This window comes from Osmia lignaria, chromosome 16 (genome assembly GCF_051020975.1).
Source record: "Osmia lignaria lignaria isolate PbOS001 chromosome 16, iyOsmLign1, whole genome shotgun sequence".
In the NCBI taxonomy this organism is placed as follows: domain Eukaryota; kingdom Metazoa; phylum Arthropoda; class Insecta; order Hymenoptera; family Megachilidae; genus Osmia; species Osmia lignaria.
In genome coordinates, this window is record NC_135047.1 from 5,604,842 (window position 1) to 5,614,795 (window position 9,954).

Here is a 9,954-nt window from a genome sequence, read left to right on the forward strand (position 1 = left end):
TATCTCTGCATACCTATATTATACCATCCGGGGTGCTAAGGACCCCGAAGCACCATCCACAGTCTCTACGTACCGCCCTGATATGATATTGGGGTCTTAAGGAACCCAAAATACCAGTGAGTATCTCTGCATACCCATATTATACCATCCGGGGTGCTAAGGACCCCGAAGCACCATCCACAGTCTCTACGTACCGCCCTGATATGATATTGGGGTCTTAAGGAACCCAAAATACCAGTGAGTATCTCTGCATACCCATATTATACCATCCGGGGTGCTAAGGACCCCGAAGCACCATCCACAGTCTCTACGTACCGCCCTGATATGATATTGGGGTCTTAAGGAACCCCAAAATACCAGTGAGTATCTCTGCATACCCATATTATACCATCCGGGGTGCTAAGGACCCCGAAGCACCATCCACAGTCTCTACGTACCGCCCTGATATGATATTGGGGTCTTAAGGAACCCCAAAATACCAGTGAGTATCTCTGCATACCCATATTATACCATCCGGGGTGCTAAGGACCCCGAGGCACCAGCCACCGTCTCTACGTACCGCCCTGATATGATATTGGGGTCTTAAGGAACCCAAAATACCAGTGAGTATCTCTGCATACCCATATTATACCATCCGGGGTGCTAAGGACCCCGAAGCACCATCCACAGTCTCTACGTACCGCCCTGATATCATATTGGGGTCTTTAGGAACCCTCAACGCCGTTAAGTATTTCTGCATACCAATATTATACCATCCGGGGTGTCAAGGACCCCAAGATACCGCCGACACCGATATTATGCTACTTGGGGTTTCAAGGACCCCGAAGCAACTAGCGAAATATAAGAACGAAAAACGAACAAATCGTGAAACTCACTTGTTCGGAATAGTGATGGGTTTGACCGAATCTAGCGAAATATAAGAACGAAAAACAAACAACTCGTGAAACTTACTTGTTCGGAATAGTGATGGGTTTGAGCGGATCTAGCGAAATATAAGAACGAAAAACAAACAAATCGTGAAACTCACTTGTTCGGAATAGTGATGGGTTTGAGCGGATCTAGCGAAATATAAGAACGAAAAACAAACAAATCGCGAAACTTACTTGTTCGGAATAGTGATGGGTTTGACCGAATCTAGCGAAATATAAGAACGGAAAACGAACAAATCGTGAAATTCACTTGTTCGGGATAGTGATGGGTACGACCCGATCTAGCGAAATATTAGACCTAAGGCGGAATCGAAGAAGGGAGAATGTTTCGCTTACAACGTATACAGATGTAATATATTTTAACTCTCTGAACAGATAACATTTTTCTCATTTTTTTCCTTGCTGATTGGAGGGAACTGACGATGCAGATACGGTAAACCGGAAAAACCAGAATACAATCGTGAAATTCCTTTTAAGAACGTGTTTCACATAAGAATAAAGCGTGCTTTTTATAGTTTAATTTGAAAAATCGGTAAATTTTACGTGTCTCAACGCTCACTGTTCCTTTTTGGATCTGATTCAATACAGTATTATCATTTAGTGCAAATAATATATTTTATTTAACTGATTTAACGATCGATTTATGTTTTCTGTTATTTTATATTTACAATTAATTGCTGGTTCATGTTTTATGTTTATTATACGATATTACTGGTTATGATTTATTTAATGTATATAATTTAATCCTTGTTTTGCAAAAGCTATAATATATTTTATCAAAGCACTCTTACCTTTTGAAAACATCACAGATTAAATGTGTTGACCAATAATAATATTAACATACCATTTTTCTTTTTGATATATAAGAAATATTGAATTTACTATTATTTAATGTAATTTTATCATTGTACCTTTGAACGGAAAAAGTTGATACTAATATGTAAGCAATTTCCACTAATGGAACGTTAATGTAAAATGTCTTGTGTGACTTGTAAATTTAATGCATAGCGTGACTTCATAATCGCGTCGTGATAGGCCGCATCCAACTTTATGCTTCACGCTTTTATATGTCATAATTCGCATCTCACACTTCATCTTACACTTCACGCCCTTCATATTTCACATTTCAGTCGTCACAGTTAATCTGCGCTGCTGATATGTTATTTGTGGCCATAGAAATAAAGAGAAGAACAATATTAGATATTACATTTATAAATTTAATCAAATTGTATTTATTTACATGTATTTATATTTTAATAAAATATTTCATTATAGATAAATTTATTTATCCTCAGAATTGGGTATTCTAATCGCTGGGATAAAACCATAAGGAGGAGTGCAACCTCGAGTACTATCTTCTCCACTTCTGTTGGAAGAACCTTTTCTCCTTCTTACTGGTTTTGACGTACTACCACATTTTACGATGAATTTAACTTCAGCCATGAGTTCTTCTTTGAAGGAAATCTGATAAATGAATACGACATACTTAAAATGGATCTTCCTATGGATTTTAGCATTTAAGGTAAGATCTAAGGTTTAAAATTTAAAGTAGTTCTAAGACATTGTATTTCAAGATGTGATTGAAATTACATATTTAATTATTCTTACATTTTCGCGTACAGATGTGCAACCAATCTCCCACAGAAGTTCAAATATGGTGTAGAAAAAGGAGACAGCAACACCAACAGTTAATACCAGAAAAACACCACCCACGTTGTCAAGATCCAGCTCCTCTGCCATACTTTGACCGCTATCTTCCTATAAATTATAATGTTAATTTTATAAAAATTAAGTTTATATATAATTTTTCTTCCAATTTTTACGAATACATACTCGACATTTTCCACCCCCGCGTTTCTGCGTCCACCATTTAGTCTTTAATTCTGTAATCAAACCACTCTGTTGCAATTTTAATACGGCAGTATTCAGTGCATGACGATATGGTGAATCTGTAATTGTTTATGTTGATCAGAATTAATTTGAATAAATTGAATTTTACCTAAAAGAAAGCTTACCTTTTTTCATTGCAATCCCATAACCCTTTGCATCCAGAAGTCCTCCAATTTGTGTCACGTTGCAATATCTTTCGGTGATGTATTCTATCGAGCTGGACTCCATCAGGAACGCATAGTCTTCCATGAGGACCTTCTTCAAGCCCGAATCGTTGTCCTGAGTGAGGACCTCATCTTCGTTCTCCTTCATGTAATCGTACATCTCCTTGTACGTCGAGTAGTTGGAATCCTTGGAATGGGCAGAATTCTTTGAAAAAACTATATTAAAAGAAATGACAACAAGTTTCGTTTGCCTAACGTTTGGTTCGCCAGTTAGCAAGTGAAATAATTTCAAGTTGAAATCTCTACGTAAATATTTAGTAGTCAAAGAAATGCAACATCAAATTTAATTGTTTGTTATGAAAGTCTAATATTATTTAAATGAGGGGCATTCAAATTAATAAATATAAAACAATGTTGGGTGAGGAAAGATATTCTGATCTAAACTACTTTAAATAAGCATGATTAATATACTCTATATTCAAAGATTATTATTACTTCGCTATTCTAGGGTGATTTTTAATTAGAAATGATGGAATACCTTATGAGAAATTAAAGCTATAAGAATGTTATTACAAAGGGGGACATACATTACTTACTAATATACTTCACATATATAAAATGGACTATATAATTAATTCATTAACTATTGTTTATGAAGATAAATGAAGATTCGGTTAGGTAAATTAGAGTTCAGAATTAGTCGCGCAAGTGTTCAGAATGTCAAGTTTAAAGAGTACAAAGTGTGATAATAGTCTTAATTGAAAAATCTCTTACACTTAAACAAAGTACATCGGGTGCTGTAATGATCCTGTAAATGTCTGTCTACTGACGACTTATTCAAAAGACATTTTATCAAATTTATTGGGAGAGTAAAGTATGCAAATAGAATACTCACTTTGAAGAACGTCAGGGTGGATCCTCCAGTTTTGGCACCGTATTTGATGGTCTTCTTCTTAGCTAATTCCTCAACATTGGAGAAAGGTGATACTAAGGTTTCGACGGTTAAAAACGCCGCCAAGTTTGCTGTATAAGATGAAACCATGATCAGACAGAAGAACCACCATGAAGAAGCCATCATTCGTGTTGAAAGTCCTCTGTAGAAGTGTGGAAATTTACATAATAAAATTTTATCTGACTGGTTAAAATAAAAAAAAAAAATTGATAATACGAAAATTAGACTTACATGGGTGCAATTTCGGAACCTTGCTGCATAATACTACCGATGGTGAACCATAGAGAGTTTTTAAAGGTGAATTGGTTCTCCAGTTCCTCAGGTTCCTCGATGCAAGGATATGGATTATTCCATTCTGCTGGGCATAGTCTACCAACCACGAATAATGCCACGGACACTAATATGTAAGCTCCGATTAAATACCACCATACACCAGCAGAGAATGGCGATAAGAAGGAGAACAGACTGGGTGGTGTTTTCCTTGGCTTTCTATACAGAATACTTATACCTACAAAGATTAATGCAAACACATACAAATTAACATAAGTTGATTAACGCGATAAAATTTTCTATAAATTTAAAAGTGGAAAGGTAATATTGTTTAATTGAATTGAATAGTTTAAGAATGGAAGAACAAAGGAAATTCTATAATGAACATTAGATCGGGGAATTGATAATTTATATTATCATGTCTGATTAAGAATAGGTATTTCTACTGCGGCAGTCAACGTGTTAATAGATGGATCCCATGAGAAACATTTATAGCACCTTGATATCAGAGTTAAGTAGATTAATTTAATTAAAAATGATTAACGAGAATATATTGTACAAGCTGATGAAAAGGTGTAGTACTTATCAAATCAAATAAAAAGATTTTAATCAATTCTTTTCTAATTAATAATATGATAGAAATCTTTTTTAACACCCTCCACATTAATTGATTCATGTTGGTTTAAAATTAAAAGATACATACCTAAATTCATAAATGGCATCGTGAAATCTACTGCTGCTTCTCTTTCAGACGTGATAGTTAAGTCAGTGATCGCTAGATCAGCTTCCTGCAACAGAATATCACCGGAAGTTGTATCTCGGAATATTTTTCGTGATATACAGACTACTAACACCAGCAATTATTTTTCCAAGCATTCCCGTCCACTTCTTTTTCTGCTTCGAATACGATCCATAGACGTTATCACCTTGCACTTCGAATGTATAATTGAAACCGAGCATTTTACTGAGCTCCTGAATAATATCGATACCGAATCCCTCGTATCGATCATTTCCGACCATTGTGTCCGCCGATCGCTTTAACATACCATAGGGATGACTCTGAAAAATATGTATAATGAAATGAACAGATGAAACACAGAAGGAAGGAAAAATTTTGATGAATAAAATTCTGGAAATACAATTTTGGTGGATTAAATTTTGAATATTTGTTAATATTCCTCTGATTAATAATTTAAATTCAACGTCAAAGAAGAAAACTGAATATTAAATTAATTGAATTTGTGATTCTGTAGTAACCACCATGGAAATTATTATTTTAATTAGCCCCAATATTAATTTATTTTTATTTCCTAAATTTTACTCTGTTAACGTATCAATTTCTATTCCTTACGTACGATAGCAATCAGTACGATGAACGTTTTGTTCTGAAGACTGAACTCAATATCTGAATTCGGGGGATGAACTTTCGGCAACCATTGGATGGTGTTGGTGCTGTTCCATAATCCAATTTTCGTCAACCCCTCTTCCGTTACATGAACGATATCTAAACGGAAATCGCTACGAAATCCAGCTGTATCGAACTTGATCAAACCGGTCAAACCTTCCATTTCGCTCTAAGAAATAATCAACCTTCAATTACATTTCTTCTAACATAAATAAATAAACTTACCAAACGAATAAAATTGCTCAAACTATAACCGTGTTCCCAACTTATAGTACCATTGCAAGGTAATTGTTTAACATCCCCTTTAACAGCATCTTTCAAACGTTTGAAAGCTCTGGCGAAAAGTTGCACAGCATCGTACATGAGCGCAGGTTCTACTCGGAGTTGAGAGGGGTCGTCAAAACCCCATTCGTTTCTATGCATTTCTACTGCATTTGTTACTACTGGATTTTCTGGATCGATCAATCGAACACCTGTGAAATTCACCCCCGAAAATTGATAGGGTTCCAAGTCCAGTGTCTGGAGATCCTGTAAAAATTAATACAAATTAATTTGATTTGCTTAGAATTTTTCTACTGCTTCCTTTTTATTTTTCAAATTGTATTTGAAGCTCTGATCATCTATGGTAGCCATCCTGTTGAAATATAAAGTAATGAAAAATTCAATTTACCAGCGAAGTCACTATAATCTTGTTTTTTTCCGACAGGACACCAACTTGCTGCGCTTGCTTCAGCACCTCAGCGAGACGATTAATCGAACAATCAATAATGATGTTCTCGATTTCTTCGTCCTTAATCCCTCGTATTACTTTTCTGGAAAAATGCATCACCTCGGTGTAATTAATTTATACTCTCATCGAGGAACATTCAATGTCCCAGATGATTAATTCTCCAATTAATTCCAGCTGTTCTTAATTATTTTATTGCTGTACCTGTAACTCGGACCAGGACCCAAATGGTACAAAAAGATCGCATGGCTTTTCGCGTCCCAACGTTCCAGCAAACGATGAATACGAATTAAACTGTCTGCACTTTCGTATAATATCGCAAAAGTTTTCCATTCGAAATCGGTTATCATTTTATCGAAAACCTGATGGTAGATCGAATTCGTTAATCAATATAACACTTAAAATTCCCAATTCTAATTAAAGTATAATAGTAACATCAATTCTGGAAAAATGAGGTTTTGAATTCTAATTAATTTCTAAAAATGAACGAGGTATAATATCATAATTTAAATTCTGGAAAAATGAGGTTTTGAATTCTAATTAATTTCTAAAAATGAACGAGGGATAATATCATAATTTAAATTCTGGAAAAATAAGGTTCTAATTAGTCACCAAATTTTCTGAATAATTATTTTACATACTATCGACAGTGTCTCCGCATGGGGGAAGAGATTTATCCCTTTTCCACGAGCTTGCGACGCCTCCCATCTACCATAAATATGTGGCATTTCCACGGTGTCGCATATGCTTTGCACGTGTTCCGAGGTGAATTTATTCTGGGGCCCAAATATCGCGGCCACTTTCGTGTCCAACAATTCGCATACTGAACGTGGTCGATCGGATCGAAAACGTAGAATGAGTGACATAAGCAATAACCTACGAATAGAGAAGCTTTGAATCGGCGAATTAAACTGTACCTGTTTGCGACACTTCAAAGGAGTCTGTTCCAACTTCCTTCGACTCTGCGATGAGAAACACGTTCGCGAATTCCTCGTTCTCGTGTCGCTCTTTGTTCACGGTTTTCACCGACATTTCGAAGGTGCGCTGAATTCCTTCCTCATTGTCGAACAGTCCTCCTGAAACAAAAATGCAAATATTTCTGAAATATGAGTTCCAGACGGATGATATTAAAATTCATATCTTGGACTTGACTTTTAAGAAAATTTTCATTCATTCTTACCTATGTGAACCCTTTTGGGAAACGCCAGAACGCAGGAAAAGAAGATCAACGGGAGACACTTGACCAGCATCTTATAGTCATTCTGTGCGCAGAGAGGCAATGATAAACAGAAATTAAAAGAAAACAGCTGGAGTTAGCCGAATCCGTTGATGTTTCACAGGATGGTCAGAGCTCGCATAAAGCTGCCCAGTCAGACGCGATTAGCATCAAAGACTCGAGGGATCGACGGGAATTTATTTGCAATAAGCTGGCACACGATTCTGGAACCGACTGCTGGGATTCGAACGAGCACTTAACCGCGCGAGACGTTGTGTAAACTGAACGGAAAGCATTACGCGCTCGAATTCTCCGGCCGCGTAAATATTTACACGCGCCTAAAATCAATCCTCCAATATTGAGTTCGATTATTTATTTGAAGGCGTCGATGGAGGCTTTGCGAGCCGTCAAACCCTCGTCGATTTGTCCCCGGAGCTTTTGCTTTTCAACCCTCCAATAGCAGAACCTAGTCTGTTCACCCGACATGATTTATAACTCGAATTTAACTTTCATTTGAAAAGAAATTTTGAAAGAAATTTTTCTGGTATTTTATTTAACGCCTTGGAAAACTTTCTACTCTTCGACTTACGTTTTAGAAATCGCGTCGGTAAAAATGGGGACATGATTTCGGTTAGCATGGGATAATTTTAGAAGCGGCAATTTTTACGCCCGCTGTATCCTCTCGAGACGAAACGCGAGAGGAACTGAATTGTCGCTTTGCCAGACGCACGTGGTTTGCCCTGTTCTTTTTCATTCATTCGTTCATGGTCCGCGCTTTTGGTCCCGTCGACGTGGATTCCGCGTCGCGACGCTTGTACCGTGTCAACGTGGCAGCTTGAAAATCACGGTGAAAAAGAGACGAAAATCTTTGAAATCACGCGTTACGTCGCCCGATATATATTTAGCGCGAAACGTCACGGTGCTTGGCTTGTGTCGCTTAAGCTCTGTGACACAGTTTTCCTTGAATTATACAATTAATCGAGGTTTTATACCGAGAATCGAACGCATGTTCTAATATCGTCAAAGTGTTTCTAAGAATTGTCGTGCAGCATGCCCTCTCCCCGTTTTTGAAATATCTTCGTCGATCTATTAAAAGATCGTAAATAGAACGACCATTTTTCTGGAAATTACTGCAGTTAATACATTGTTAATCAGCTGATGTCGATGACCGAAGCTTGAGTAATTAAAAAAGAGGAAGGGTAGAAAAAGATTTGAATAGTATCACTATTTTGTCATTAGAATAATTGGAGATAGAAATTTAGAAATGAACTGTTATAATAATATACCAATTATTATTTGACTATTGCACTAATAATTTAAGATAGAAAATTGAAAGCCTAAATTTGAAAATTAATTATTAGTTGAAATAAATTTGAAAATTAATTATTCAAGCATACGAAAATTTTAATGGAATCTTCCTTTATTATCATAATTACATAGAAAAGTAAATTTTTCTGCATGGTTAGAGAGGATTTAAGAAAGGATCAAATTGAAAGCACGAGAGCAAACTTTAATACGACGGTCGTTTCACGTAAAAGAGAGTCACAAAGGGTCAAAGCGACCATCTAATGCGTGGAGCGTTAAAGGAAAAGGAACTTACCTAAAATTATGATTACGTGCGGTTGGTTACCTGGAACGGAAGTTTGCCAAACGTGCTTTTCAGAACGAACCTCGCGGCTAGCACTCGAATTCCGAACGTCTTTGCTCGAGTGCTTTTTCACTGCGCACACGCGGCCTCCCTTCCAAATCTCTTCGACTCATTTGTATACCGTAACATCGCCGGCATCTAATTCGAACTTAACTTATTGTTAGACTTTGCTGATCGCTCTTTTTTAACGTTTGATAGTTCATTGAATCGAAAGAGTTAATTAGTGCTTATTAAATAAATTGCTGATCTGTTAAACCATTGTTACTTCTTGTGAGTGTACGAAACAGTGGAATAAATATTTATTTATCAGAAAAATTTATTGTTTTTTATATTAAAAATTTTTGGAGATTAGAAAAGTGTTTGTGTAATGAAAATGAATTTTCTTTGGAAGATGACTCTTGAGAATGATGATGGTATAAGTAGATTCTATTTATAACGTCTCTGTCTTTGTGTTTATTTGTAGAATACTGACTTTCAAGAAATTATGTGTGTACTCTAAAACAATCATCCTGATCATTCAGATTATTGATTTCAATTTCCAATTAGAACGAGTCTTTGTTTTTGTCTACTTACTTTTTTAATCTTCTTAATTTCTCCTAATCTCCTAATCTTCTTACCTATTTATTCAGAAATTCGTTACTTTCCATTTCCCCTCGGACAATTAGAACGAACGAGTTGAAACAGGTGAATCGATGGTAAATGAAAGCCGGGAAAGATCAAGGTATGTAGATTAGCAGAGGAGGATAGGAAAGA

General features: G+C 36.2%; 1 protein-coding gene across 5 annotated transcripts; it reads right to left on the reverse strand.

The window, feature by feature from the left end:
- Positions 1 to 2,156: 2,156 nt before the first annotated feature.
- LOC117601191 (glutamate receptor ionotropic, kainate 2) lies at positions 2,157 to 9,424 on the reverse strand. 5 transcript variants are annotated; one of them, XM_034317643.2, is made up of 16 exons: positions 9,154 to 9,424; positions 7,518 to 7,599; positions 7,255 to 7,413; positions 6,979 to 7,160; positions 6,542 to 6,699; positions 6,281 to 6,422; positions 5,836 to 6,138; positions 5,561 to 5,779; positions 5,058 to 5,264; positions 4,909 to 4,993; positions 4,167 to 4,443; positions 3,879 to 4,077; positions 2,945 to 3,188; positions 2,763 to 2,812; positions 2,538 to 2,687; positions 2,157 to 2,393 (listed from the first exon to the last, which is right to left on the reverse strand). In XM_034317643.2, the coding sequence occupies exons 2-16, from the start codon at positions 7,585 to 7,587 to the stop codon at positions 2,211 to 2,213; spliced, it is 2,628 nt and encodes an 875-aa protein (XP_034173534.1). In that variant the 5' UTR covers positions 7,588 to 7,599; positions 9,154 to 9,424; the 3' UTR covers positions 2,157 to 2,210. The 5 variants fall into 5 exon arrangements, with proteins under 5 accessions (XP_034173534.1, XP_034173530.1, XP_034173532.1 ...); XM_034317639.2 differs by having other exon boundaries at positions 2,158 to 2,393; positions 2,763 to 2,878; positions 9,154 to 9,412; XM_034317641.2 differs by having other exon boundaries at positions 2,158 to 2,393; positions 2,763 to 2,878; positions 9,184 to 9,283.
- Between the last annotated feature and the right edge of the window lie 530 nt (positions 9,425 to 9,954).

Coding starts and splice junctions, on each gene's coding strand:
- LOC117601191 (XM_034317639.2), bottom strand. CDS start 7,587: ATGCTGGTCAAGTGTCTCCCGTTGATCTTCTTTTCCTGCGTTCTGGCG. Junction 7,414..7,517: donor TCCCAAAAGGGTTCACATAG/GTAAGAATGAAT, acceptor TTTTTGTTTCAG/GAGGACTGTTCGACAATGAG. Junction 2,394..2,537: donor GCACATCTGTACGCGAAAAT/GTAAGAATAATT, acceptor TTCATTTATCAG/ATTTCCTTCAAAGAAGAACT.